Source organism: Sceloporus occidentalis, unplaced genomic scaffold (genome assembly GCF_023333645.1).
Source record: "Sceloporus occidentalis isolate IW3139 unplaced genomic scaffold, rSceOcc1.0.p SCAF_7, whole genome shotgun sequence".
Lineage (NCBI taxonomy): Eukaryota > Metazoa > Chordata > Lepidosauria > Squamata > Phrynosomatidae > Sceloporus > Sceloporus occidentalis.
In genome coordinates, this window is record NW_028316987.1 from 45848825 (window position 1) to 45863258 (window position 14434).

A 14434-nucleotide genomic window follows, 5' to 3' on the forward strand; every position below is an offset into this window, starting at 1 on the left:
TCACCTGGTGAAGCTTCAGCTTTACTCAGTATTTTTAGGATATATTTTTTTTTAAAAAAATCATATTTTAATTAATACCATGCGATTAGATATGAATACTCATGGTAGCAAAACCACAACAATTTGGGCTCCATTGCTTCAGTCTTCACTCACAGATATAAATTCTGGGAAGATCTGTGGATTCATTTCCCCACAAGTTTTTTTATTATTATTATTATCATTTTTTCTGCAAGCAGCTGTGGAGAGCTATGCGGCTCAGGACCAATGCTCAGGGAAGGGGAAAGTTAACCCTCTGCCACCTGTTATTATTCCTCCAATGTTCAGCCCTCCCAGACTGCTTTTAGCTGTGAAGAGGAAAGACAAAAGCTTTCATTGCACCTGCATATTTTACCTTCAGAGGCCAATTTCTGATTCAAATCAATCCCCTTCCCAGCAAGGTTCCACAATTCACTTCATTTGATACAAAGAAAAGGGATAATGAGATAGCCATTCACTGACCTATGATGTTTCAGATTTGATCTAATAACATCACTCTAAACTCTGAGAAACCATTTATTTTACTGACTCCTTTACAGAAAAGACCTAACAGACATCACAATAGAGCTTATACAAATCAAATGTGACCAGGAGAAATGTTAAAATACAACTATAAATTCCATAAGGATATAATCAATCTCAATATAGTAAAAAAAAAAAAATAATAAGAAGAAGAAGATTATTTTAATTAGATAAGATTGGAGTATCTCTGGGAAAAGAAAAGGAGATAAAAGAAAAGAAAAAAGGAGAGAGAGGAAAAAATACATAATAGAAAGAGAAGAAAGAAAGAAAAAATATTTATTTCAGTAAGTAAATTTTGAAAGTCCATATGTACAATTCCTTGGAGCTATATGAAATAGGTGGGGGGGAGGGCTTGGCTGGCATCTTCTTGATGTTTTATGCACATATCAATTCCCTTAGGCATAGGGTTGTATTCACATTTCAATAAGTGGAGTTCTGCAGGTATAATTGTTGCACACACTGTTGTGTATTCTTGGATGGTGTATCTTATCTGTGCTTCAGTGTAGCATTGCAGCGATCATGGAAACAGCAAGCATATACAATTGTTTGGACAATATTGGGACTTAACTACATAAGTGTAGTTTTACACTATGTAAGCATGATGTAAGATCTTGGCCATCTTGGGAGAAAGGCAGGCTATAAATCAAATCAATCAATCAAATAAATAAATAAAATATGTTGTCACTACAATCATTATTTATAGATCTAGATGCACTAATGAATACTCACCTAAATGTTCATCTAAAGTTCTGTTATGTTTCTTATTCATTTTTTTGGTTTGTCTATTTCCGTCAATTTCACAAATTTTGTCCCAAACACAGTCTGGACAACCAGCCAAAGGGTGATTGCTACACAGCTGATAGCCAGCAGCTAATGAGCAAGCCCAGGTTCAGCAATTACTTTACTTCAGTCAGTACAAGCTTTAAGTTGCAAACAGAGTCCAACGGTGTCCAAGTTAGGCAAACGGCATCCAAGAAGGCTCTTTCCCTTGTTTCCACCAATATAGCCTATTTTAACTGCACACTAAATGTTGGGATATTTTTTGTCCTTTGTATTCTGTGCCTTTTGTTTTAAATGTTTTATACTTTTTGATAAGCTTGTTTTGTCATGGCCTTTGGCTAGTACAATAAATGTTAACTTGAAACTTGACATGCATATACATTCAGAACTTCATATCATTCCAAAGAACCTCATATCCTTCCATTCATGGGAAGTCCTGGGAATGGCTTGTTGCTGGAGCATTACTGGATCTTCATGGGTTAAGTCCTGGATAAGCAAGATGTCATCTGAAAATCTTCAGCGTGACTGCGTGACTTTGTCAGGACTATGCCTTTTTCTTTCCTGATTTTCTCCTATCTGATAATCTGATTACACTCTGCCATTGTGTGTCCCTCCCTTGCTTCTTACACTCTGCCTACTTAGCCTCCAAGATCAAATGGGATCTGATACCTTTAGGGGATTTAGGCCATGGCAACCCTAGGTGTGCTCAGATGGTTGCTTTTCATTGTCCAGGGACAAAGGAACACCTCAAGAAGATCTGGAACACACCTACCCGCATCCCAATTGCTTGTCAGAAATGGATCTGCAATCTCCAACTGTTCTTCTGTAGACAAAGTGAAGGAAATGGAGAATGCTTCACCTTTTCTGTGAAGTCATAAGCACAAATGCCATGATCCAATCCAACCCCCTGCCATGCAGAAATACAGTATATTGTGGTCTCTTCCACCTCTTGATTCAATTATTCTAAGTATCTGCAATATGGCAGGATTTCAGACATTTAACAGAGCCTGTTAGGCACTATACTACAAAACCAGAAACACATGATATAAGCATGAAAACATTAACTACTTGGAAACTTCAAAAATGATGTAAACTATAGAATGAACACACTTTTTTGTTCCACGTTCAAGGACACAACAACCCCCATCATTACCAAAATTCTCTGCCAAGAATGGAAAACACTACCACCTATTACCAAGGATGCAGTAATAGGTTTCTATCCTTATCTATTTTAAAAGACATTATGGCGCATTACAGACCGCCCTAAAGCTGGCGGTCTGCCACCACCGTCATTAGCCAAGCCGAGAAGCCCCAGTGGCCAGACCGCGAGGCTTCCCGGCACAGCTAAAAAGGAGCGGCGAAATGGTGTTCTTTTTTGGCCCCCGGAAGTGGCACCGCGAGGTGCGAGGCGCGAGGCGCGCACTCGCGGCGTCACTTCCACCACGCCACGTCCACACAGGCGCCGCCATTTACTATGTGCTCCACACGTCCTAGGAACAGGGCCGGTTAGGAAGGTGAGACTAACCCTAGCACGCCCTTTCCTAACCCTAGTACGCACAGAGTGCGTACTAAATGATGGTGTGTAACGTGCCTGTGAAAATTACACTTATACATTTCTCTCTTTAAAAAAAAGTCCTATGTTTCCTGTATACTGAATACAGATGATGTATTTCAATCGATTTTCAGATCAAGGAAGAAATTCAGAATAAATAAAAAACATATGTATCATTCTAAATTAGAATTGTAATTGTACTTTCTTATTTTGTATTTATTTTTTAAATCTTAGTGAATGTTCATGATGAAAATTGGCAATAGACACAGATTCTCCAGCAGTCAACCTGGCATCCTTTCATACTACACAATTATAGCGCTATAATTCCAATTTAACCACTGGAATCCTGGGATTTGCAGTTTTTGGAGAATTCTCATTAAGAGAGTGCTAGTGCCTCAAATTGCCATGGCAGTTAAAGTGCAGTCATTGTGATATGATTGGATAGTGTGAAAGGATCATCTAACTAGGATGAGTATAGATGTAGAATTAGCTTACATTAGATCCTATGTAGTGTTAACAACAGGACAATGGCATATAGAAATGGATCTTCCCCAATGTTTTCCCAGATCAATCCCAAAGCTGGGAAGGACCATTACAAAAATGCTGAAATGGTGTTTCAGTGAGTAGAGAGAACAGAATTTGGTGGCCCTGCCTGCAGCAACAAATCTGACCACAAGACTCTAAATAATTTGAAAGGGCTTTTGAAAAAATGTATCTGACTCTTCTGGATCCAAGTGCATTCTACTGGATCCTGGAGACTTAATTTAGAATAAGATTAATACAGCAACAGCTGCATTATCATTGTTCCCACATTTTATCTCTCTGAGGCTGATACAGAGTAACTATCTCTGGGAAGAAAGCCATAACAATTTGGACACAGATAAAAATTCTGCATACATTACAGTAATTTATTGATGTTCATTCAAGTCATCCACGTTGTTTCTGACATGTGGCAATCCTATTGTGTAAACTTATCATGGGGTTGTCTGAGGCTTAGGGAATGTGACTTTCCCAAAGTCACCCAGTGGGTTTCCATGGTTGAGTGGGGAATTTGAATCCTGGTCTCGAGGGTTGCAGTCCAATGCTCAAACCACTATGCCATGCTGGATTGCAGAGTGGCAAACCTCTCATACTCTTTTCTCAGTCTAGAATGGGTTTTTTCCCCCAGCTATTCCCTGAGACTCTCAGGGAAACTGGGTCTTTTCCCAAGATTTCTCTGAAATTTCAGAAAGAGATGTCTGCTCAATCCAAGTATTTCTTTGATCCTTCTCCAGTAATCTCCAGACTTCAGTTTTCTTCCTTCTCTCTGTCCATCCCCTTTCCTTCCCTAAAGCCAACCTCTCAATAGCAACACAGCAAAGGGCTGCTCTTTAAGCCTCCATTAGGCCATAAAATCTTGCTTTACCAACAACTCTAGCAATTATTGGGCCCAAACAGACAGGCCAAAATGAAGCTGCTTAGAACTGGAGCGTGACTTTGGCGCGGCTTCTGACCTCTTAGGCCTGCATGCAGCATTCAAACGGCATACCTCCAAAGTGACCCGAAGCAGCTTTATTTTGGCCTGTCTGTTTGGGTCCATTGTTTGCTGTGGCATGTGACTCCTTAGCTGAGAGCCCATGAACTGTGGCCAACTACAGTTACAACTGAGCATTTAAAAGAGGAACAAAGATCTCTTTGCTTTCTTTTCTTATGCTGCTAATTCACATATACTAAAGAGAAGCAAGGCCCTAAAAGTCAGAATTGAGGTCAGTGATGACAAACAAGGGGGGGGGGGGAAATGGAGGGGCTACAATTCTACAAATTCTTCCTCTCACAGCCACTCATCAATATTCAGCATTGTACCAAACTAGTTGCAACTGGGCAGCCATATGCATTTTATTCACACATTTTCTCCATTCACTCCATTCCATTTCTGACAAGAATGCATGAGAATGCATTGGAGAAGCAGCAAAACTCACCTACTTCGCTGTGGGCTCTTGGCAATGCATCTTGTATTCTAAACCACTTTCCCCTACTCCAGTTTATATCTTCTGTTTATATCTTCAGTTTATATCTTCTGTTTTAACTGGCTGTGCAAAAAAGTGCTTCAAATATGGTTACGGAACAATGTAAGATGGTGCAAGAATTTTATGTCTCTCATGCAAAGAATACACACACATTTTAAAGATAAATGGAATAGAGACATGAATAGATGCCTGGTCATATCTGGTTTGGCCCTAAACAATGGAATGTTGTCCATGTCCTAGAGAGATAAATGTGTTGTTACGTAGTATCCTTATCTGAAATTTCTGAGGAACTAGATGTCAGTGATTTCCCAGAAATTCAAGTTATACTTGACAAATACATTGTCCCAGACAGATTCCATGTCATTCAAAAGATTTTCACTCACATTGGCATGCTTTCATTTATTCCTGGCTTCAAAGTTTCCTACCTCTTGAACACCAAAGATCATCTTTATTTTGTTTGTTTATGAAAACTGTTGGTACTCTAGACATTTTCTACTATCAGTTTGCAACTTTGCTGTGAACTCTGTTTTTCACTTCACGTGTCATACTGATCTAGTAGGCTTACACTACTTTAGGAAGGTAGCTTTCAAACTGATATTCTCCATGGAATATATGGTCACCTTGACATTGTGAAGAGGAGACAACTGCCATAGTAAGATTCATGATTAATAGTGAACAAAAGCAGTCTGCTTTCCTTAAAAATGAATCAGATCCCTTTGGATGGGCCAAGCAAACATCAAAATACTTTGGTCACTCAAGTTGGTCTGATGGTGACCCAGCAGTGATGAGCAAAGAGGGAGGAGATGACAGATTGTATAGGGGCATTATTTTGATGGAAAGCCCATACATTCATTGGTTACAGGTGCAGTGGGGTTTTTGTGTTTGTGTAAAGCTTGGAGACAAACTATCCAACAACCTTCTTTGCAGCTGATGCACTGCAGGAGAAACAGGAGTGCTGGGCCAGTGGTTTCCATGGCATCATCAATTGCTATGTGGTTTCCCCACCACCTGAGAGTGAGGCCAACAAGCAAGTCTGTCACCTGGGCCATTGGACTACATGCTTCCAGGTGTGTCATGGCTGCATTCTCCATCCTCAGGTTCTATGTTCATGGGGCCCCAGTAAGTATGGATCAGGAATTTCCTTCAGCCGTTAAGTCCTTTTTTTCAGGGGTATGATCTTACCTTGAGGGCCAATATGGAGTCAGTAGCTTCAGACTGTATCCCTTTCTGGAGTGGGTATTCCCTCCTCCATAATATTTTGGCGGCTACATAAGAATATTAAGTTTCCAAGCGTGGTTCCACATTTCTCTACTTCTTGGGCCTTCATTAGGCCACAAAATGTTGCCTTACAAAGACCTCTTGGAATTATTGCTTGCTGTGGATTCTCATTTCTCAGTTGAGGGCCCAGAAACTGTGGCCAACTACAGTTACAAGGAAAATGAGCAATGAAAAGAAGAAGGAAGAAATATGCATAACACTTGGATGTGTTAATAGGGGGTGAGGGAAAGATAACAGAACGTACGGTTGGTGAACACTGCAAACATATTTAAGGAGACTAGTGGGTCCTGAATCTTGAAGCCAGGGCCATGATGTGAGGGGGTCACATTTGAGACCAGCCTTCATTACCCATTTGGAATTATGAAGCACAAGGTCTGGATTGACATGGCAGGTCCCCCTACATCAGCACTGATGTGTGCCTAGGAAGGAAATATGCACTTGGGCACCTATTTGAAATGAATTCCTGAACATTTCTCCTCTCTTGCAGATCCTGGTTAATGTTGATAAATGAAACATGGACCTAATTCAATTCACTTCTTCTGTTCTGCCTCTCATTTAGTCCTCTGGGGGTGATAGGTCATTGATGACTGTGACATAAATCTCTATAACAGAACTCTTGTTATCAGACAGTCTTGTGAGTTTACATCAGGAGGGGGAATGGCTCTTTTAATTTGCCTGGCATACATTGCCAAGAAAATGTCTTACAATGACAAAGTTGGTAATAGTTTGGCTTGCTGACTCAAGGTCATCTGGAATCCATTGCACTAATAAAACTGTCCAACAAAATTCTGTTGGAAATATGTCCAGGATTCTTTTTAAAAATCCTAATACTGTATTGTACCATGAAAGATAGATTAAACTCACATTATGTAGCCAGGATTCTATGAAGGATGATGGCATAGTGTTGCCAGGGCTATGTTACTCCAAAGCTCCTTTCACGTATGCATTGCATAACGAGGCTCAACTTTTTAATGAAAGTGCTACATGAGGTTACACTATGTAAAGTTATACTGATACTGTGACTTAAAAGATGACAATAATTTCCCTAACTTCTTATCCAACAACACTTACAGGTTTCCTTTTCCTTTTTCCTTTCTTTTTAAATTTAAATCACACTAATGCAAATAAAAAACAAATCGCACTAGAACATAGGAAATAAATCAGGAACAACTTTGAAAAAAAAAAATGAAATATTGCAATGCATAGTTGGAGATGGTAAACATCCTCAAACCACTCTTATTGCAGCCATTAATAAAAAGTTTTGTAAAAATAATTGTCTGTCTGATTCTAGTTTCTCTGATGTCAGCCGACAACTTTTCCATGATAGCTATACCCTGATGTTTGTTAACCAGTCTAAAATTGTGAGGCCTTCACAGTAAAATAAAGACATGGAAATCTGTTAATATTTGGGGGGGAAACTACGAAGTACTAGCAGGTTTCCAAATTATATTTCTAATTCAACTGAGTCTTTTCATATGTAAGCACTGGGATAAAAAAACAAAATCAAGGCAAAAATGAAATATTGAAAGAACCCATCCCTATGTCTCTTTGCACAACAAATATAGGTATGACAAATAGTTTGGCAAGTACTTTGGCAAATAGTTTGGTCTATTAAGGTCTTTTCCACATTACTATCTTTGTCACAGAGGTGGTTTTGAACCAAGGGGGACAATTTGCTAGGACTATCAGCATGCATTTACTTTTTTTGATAAACGTTTCCCCTAATGGGAACAATGTTCACATTTAATACTTCTTTTTCTTCTACATGTAACAGCTGGGACTTATCCAACTGACTCCATGTACTCCTAGTTATTCTGAATTCTGAGTGGACAGCTGTATTTATTCATATTTCTTACAGCTTTACTGCAATTTACTGACAAGAAGTATGACTTTAGTGCTTAAGCCATACCTTTGATGCCATGTGCTTTAGTTTAACAAGACAGCTTTATCTGTAGCAATAGGAGGTTGGATTTGTGAAGGGAAGGTAAATAGCCAAAAGGGTTTGCCCTAAGGCTTACACAATAGTCTATTATGCAGTGCCAAAATAGGGAGGTTCTGTAGTGATTCTCAAGCTTCTAACAGATGACAAAGAAGACTACGTTTTATTTTTCTCATGCAGTCATCTAGCTTTAGCATGAAGCAGGAAAGAACATGGAGAAGGATGCTTTTGGATCCAATCCCACATTTCATTACTTTCCATGAGGAAAGAAATCTTTAGACAAGATGCTCATACAATTTCCCTGAGTACAGATGATTCATTTTGCATTACTGCTAAACAGATGGAGCTCATGAAAAAACATATCAACTAAGGCAGTTTGATATCTAAATCATATATATGTGACAGATGTTGCTAACTGCCCTCAAGTTGACCATAACTTATGGACCATAACCCAATGAATGTTAGGCCTCTAAGTAACTCTGTCATCAACCACCCTGCTCAGGTCTTGCAGACTCAGGGCCATGGCTTTCTTGACTCAATCTCTCCATCTGGCATGTGGTCTTCCTATTTTCCTACTGCCTTCCACCTTGCTAAGCATTATTGTCTTTTCTTGTGAGTCATGGCTTCTCACTAAGTATGATAGCCTCTGTTTCGTCATTATGGTTTCTAGAGACTGTTCAGGCTTGATTTGCTCTAGGGTCCATTTATTTGTCTTTTCAGCTGTCCAGAGCATCTGCAGAACTCTTCTCCAGCACCACAAATGAGTTAATTTTCTTCCTATTTGCTTACTTCACTGTCCAACTTTCACAACCACACATAGAAATGGGAAATAAGATGGCACAGACAATCCTACCTTTAATGTTCAATGATAAATCTTTACACTTTGGGAACTTGTCTAGTTCCTTCATGGCGGCCCTTCCACAGCCTATTCTTATTCTGATTTTTTGACTACATTCTCCATTTTGATTAATGATTGAGACACCACAGCAATCCTGATTGGAATCAGGGACTTATTGCACCTTCAGTGGAAATGCAACAAAATGTCAAAAATATTTTTTTAAAAACTCAACCCCTCTTCACACCACAATCTCAATCTGGTTTAACCACAACTATTTGTTAAAAAACACAGACACAAAAAGAAAAGCAACAAACTAAGCTCAAAAATCTCTCTATTATGGACCTGACTGGAATTTGTGCCATTAATTCTTTTTGTAAAGTGTGATCATTTGCAAGACTTAGACTTTGAAATTATTGACAAGCTATTGCAGGGCAAAATTGTAGAGAATGTTTGCTCTGTTCGTCACAGAGTTTAAGAGTCATATCTGAAGTGTTCCTAAACCTAAGGTTTCCTTATATTCACATATTCATATGGCAGCGCAAGGGAATCAATGTAAAAGAAATTGGTTTTGTTATGTAAAAGAAGAAAAGAGGGGGGAAATTGTACAAGCAGATGCTTATTGAGTAGAAATACACAACACAGGCATAGAAAATAAAAGTATGTCAATTTATTGTGCATGTCACTGGAGCACACAATGTGCCTCTAATTTTTTTTCTCTTTCTCTTTCTCTTTCTCTCACTGTTTTAAAAACACAAACTCTTTTAAAATGTTGAAACATTATTTGTGTTGACATGGATAATTTATTACAGTTATGTCATTACTTCTCAGCCAAAACAGAAGTCATTATATTACATTTGTCAAAACAGAAACATCACTGAGTATCCAAGTTTTTACAAGAAGTCTTACGTGGAAAACATCTCCTAAAGAATATTCACCAGTCTAACAGTGCAGTTTCTTTTGTATCTCCAACAATCAGTTCAAACTTTCTATGGGGAAACATGATTGGTTCCAGACCAAGTTAGTTGCATCAAACCCCACTGAAACCAATGAAACCTAAGTCAAAACTAACTTATACATTGGTTTCAGTAGAACTGAATATTTTTACATCATCTTATTAAACAATTCTAGCTGGATTCCAGCAGAAATCAAGCCAAGCCACATATATGTCAACGCAATACTTTAAAATGAGAAACAATATTAAAACGAGGCTTGTTTGTTTTAAAAATAAATTTCAACCTTGTAAAGTGCATAGTAAGCAATATACGACAGGCAGCTTTGCTCATTTTTGCTGAGTGTAAGCAGCTCTCAAGAAGCAGGTGGACTGCAGTTCCCATGAAACCAACCCAGCATAGCCAGTGATGAGAGATGATAGAATTTGTCATCTGAAGGGCTACAAGATGCTCATCCCTAGAGTAGCAACTTTACACCACTGTTAACGCCATTATGCTATACAGTGTCATGGTCAGTATTAGGGTACGTAAAAGTCAGCATTCAGCACAAGCACTACTCAGTCTGAAAGTAAGTAAGGGAAATCAGATCATACTTGCTCACACTCAGATCTAAAATTTTCTCATAATTGCAGTTCCTTTCACACATTCAAAGGAATGTCTGAAATACTTATGCATATAGAAACAGTATGTGCCTAGGTTCTTTCAGGCAAGTGTGCAGAGCAAGGCTGGACAAAGTATGTCTCCCCAGACGTTTTCCATCAGATGTTATGGTTTTGTTAAATTAATATACACATGTATTTCTTTAAAAAGAGAGAAAGGATGAGACCTACTCCATGGATTTCCTGTGCCACATCTTGGTAGCTCTTGTGATTCCCAGGAATTCAGCAGATATACTCTGAAAACTTTTGAAAGAGAAATTGACACAGCCAGATGCAATTAGGAACAGCATCTTGTTGTTGTTTTGTTAAAAAAAAAAAATCCTCAGTGCCTTCTGATCAATGACAAGTAAAGTTTCTCCTTTTTTCATACCAGGATTATAAAGTCCACTACTAATCATCTGGAAAAAAAATTAAAAGAAAATTTGGAGGTGAAGTTTTGAAAGGATTAAAAAACACAGTCACAATAATCCCACCAAAAAAACAACTGGATTTAGATTGCTTTTTCACTCATTTAATGCGGCAATCTTTCACACATGATTAGCATCATCTGATTCATTTCCTCAATTTACTTCAAAATGATCGTGAAGACATTTCAATCAGGCCATACTAACATGAGGCATACTAAGTAATTTTGTGAATTTAGTATAAATTGGTTGAGTTGAAGAATATAAAATCTGAATATTAAATACATTGGTTGGAATTCATGCTTTCAGTTACATATGCGTGATGTACAGTTATGCATTTTGGTTGATTTGTATTCAGGATCCCTATATATTCAATAGAATAGAGAATACATAGGGATCATGAAAGTTCCCCAATCCAGACAATGGGGCTGTATAGACTGGCCAAAAGGGCCAGTGCCGGGATGGAGTGGAGGCATGGGGACTGCACACTGCCCATCCTGACTTCACCCCCCAAGCAGCGTCATGCCGCCCGCCCAACCAGACAGCAGGTGTCATCACGATGTTTCTTTGGTGCAGCTTTTAGACACACTGTGCTGAAGAACGGAGAAGGGCAGCACAATGGTGGCAGGGTTGCCCTTTTTCCAGGTCAAAAAGAAGCAGCATTTTGCCACTTCTTTTTGGCCCAGAAATACTCCAAATATGGACTGCGGCATGCAGTTGCTGCAGCCCTGATCCAGCGAGCAAAGGGGCAGCACAGAGCCTTGCCTTACCCGCCGTCTGTTTTGCTTCTTAGTTGACAGCAGCTGTGGTGAGAGAAAAGGGTCTGTTGCCCTGTTGATCAGGACACAACTGACTGATGTACCTATTCCCCTCCTGTGAACAATTTCTAGTGGGAGAGGGAATTTTGAGAGGGATCAGAATTCTGTTACATTAGACATCAGTCATGAGAGGAAGGTGGAAACATCAGTCTTCTGCAACTCTGTTGCTTGCAGCAATTACCACCTGATAAATATGGGTTGAGGAGGTGGGCCAGGGGACACTACTTAGCTACATAACTCATGCAGCTATGTAGCTACTTGTAAGTAGCTGATCTAGAGCTCATTCCCACTTGCATTTAAACCGGTTTGCAAGTTGCATTGACATGAGGTCGCTAAATTGATTCATACTAATGCATAGTTCCAACTATGAAAGCAAGTTAATTCATTATTCCATGTATTTGTGTCTTTTTTGACACAATTGTCATTCCCACTAGATTTGTGCTGCTACAAAATGCATGCTCAGTATCATTTGTTGAACATGCTTGCAAATAGATTCTTTCCAAAAGAACCACCAAAAGCATGTCTTCAAAAAGAGCGATTCTTTTGCATTTGCCTTGTTTTGCCTCAAGTCTCCATGAGACCAACTGATCGCAGTCGTGTCTGAAATTGCTTCCAGTGTGAACAAGGCACATATAAACCTATCAGCAAATCGGTTTAAATCATAGTGGGAACGGACCCCTAGAATCACAGCCAAAATGATTAAAGATACAGAATATCTTCATTTCTATTTCAAGGCAGATGTACAAAGCACATGTGCCAAATTTTGAGTTGCATAGAATGCAGGAGCGCCATTAGGGATGTGTGGGTCACACCAGGTGACACCGTATGAGAGGTGCATCACTGCTCTCCAAATATCTGCCTTTTGGCAGAAACTGGAAGTAGTGTTCTCCCATGACCCTTCAAAATACTCAAGAGATGGTGTGAGAGGGGCAAGGCTCCAGTGGGAAGAGAAAGGAGAGGCCCCAGATTTTTTAAAAATATTAAATTTGATTTAAAATTATTTTTTAAAAATTAATTTGTTTTCTTCTTTTAAAATGTTCATTAAAAACATCACCTCTTAGCAAATTTTAACCACATGAAACAATGTGCATGGAAATACATTTAGTCTGTACATGTGATATTGTAATTTAATAAATAATAATTTTGTGAGTTGTTTTATGTCACAACTATTGCCATTATATTCAGTGACACACAGAAATTACAATTTATGAGTAATATTAGTACGAAAACCATTAGTAAGGATTCTGTGTGATGTGGTAAGGGAGGAGGTCAGTAAGAAATTGACACCATGAATTCCAGCACTAGGTGAGACCAGCCCTAGTGACACCATTGATAAAATGTCCTCTATTTTTGAAACTGGTCTAATAGGTTAATACTATTTTTATGAATAAAAGGCTGAGCTTACATGAGACTAAGGCTCCTTGGAGTGTATCTGGTTTTCTGAATGTTGATCTTGTTACATTTTGTTCTGAGTTCTGCTGGTGGGTAGCTGTTGATTCCGTCTGTTGTGGAAAAAAGAGCACAGAAAACAATGATAAAGATTTGGTATTCTAATGCTTCAGGTGCTGGTTAGCTTTGCTTTGCTCAAGCACAATGCTGGAAACTGCTATGTGAGTTTGAAAGGGGATAGAAAGCAGGAAGAATCTGAATAGGATTCTTCAGTATTACCCAGACATGTATTGAAAAATAAATATTAATATGAAGATTTCTTTAAAATGAAAAGTGCATTTTCCTGTGTTATTAGTGAACTGTTTTAGGGTTTAATATCTGTTTTAGCTGCTTAGAGGGAAGAGGGAAAACTGGGAGTAGATGTTCTCTGTGAATGCAAGGAAATTACTGTGAGCTCATTGCTCATTATGGTTGGACAAATTTGTCAAGTTCAATTTCATTGAGATTCTTGTTTTCCAGAGCCAAAGCATTCCAGCTCAGTAACACATCAGAGCATGAGCCTCTTCCCCCAACTGTATATACAGTACAGTACAGCACATACATACATATCTCATACATATTTCCATGTGCATTTCTCAAAATGGACACATTTTTTCTGCACATTTCCAAATGTATGTTTATGTTTTCTCATTGTTAACCCCCCCGAGTGCTTTTGTTATGCAGATTGTGTTATAAGTTCAAGAACCTCATTAAAATGTTAAACCAGTGCCTTTCTGACCCAGCTCTAGCCTTCATTGATACAGAAAATTCTGAATTAAATATATACTTGAAGGCAGCCTATTTCCCATCTGCAAGTGGGGAGGCAGTTTTTCAACAGTAGTGGGAAAGTACACCATTTGTTGAAGGGGGGAAAAAAGACGTGCTCAGGTTAGAAGGGAAACCTGTTTTTTGTGAATAACTGCTGAAAAGAAATTGAGGCAGGGAAATAAAGAGCACTCAACTTTTCATGTAGGGCGTTTGTATCAGGAATTTTATTATTTTTGGTTCCTACTTTCTGAGAACTGAAGCCTGGTTTATACAATCAAGAACTGGACCAAAATGAAACCTTGACTTGGCTTTCTCCAGTCCCACTCACTGGCCAACATGGAGGCTTTCCTGCTCTTTCCAGAGCCCATAAAAATATGTTCGCTTCTGGAAATTGTAAGGAAGATGCGTGCAGCACACTTGGTCACTCGGGAATGTTATTCTGCTTCTATCTTTAGT

General features: G+C 38.9%; 1 protein-coding gene across 1 annotated transcript in view; it reads right to left on the minus strand.

Moving 5' to 3' along the window:
* Nucleotides 1-13183: 13183 nt before the first annotated feature.
* LOC149309676 (collagen alpha-6(VI) chain-like) overlaps nt 13184-14434 on the minus strand; it is a 58598-nt gene continuing 57347 nt past the window's right edge. Inside the window, 1 exon segment of the mRNA XM_089532473.1 lies at nt 13184-13284. Within this exon segment, the coding sequence (XP_089388599.1) occupies nt 13184-13284 (101 nt within the window).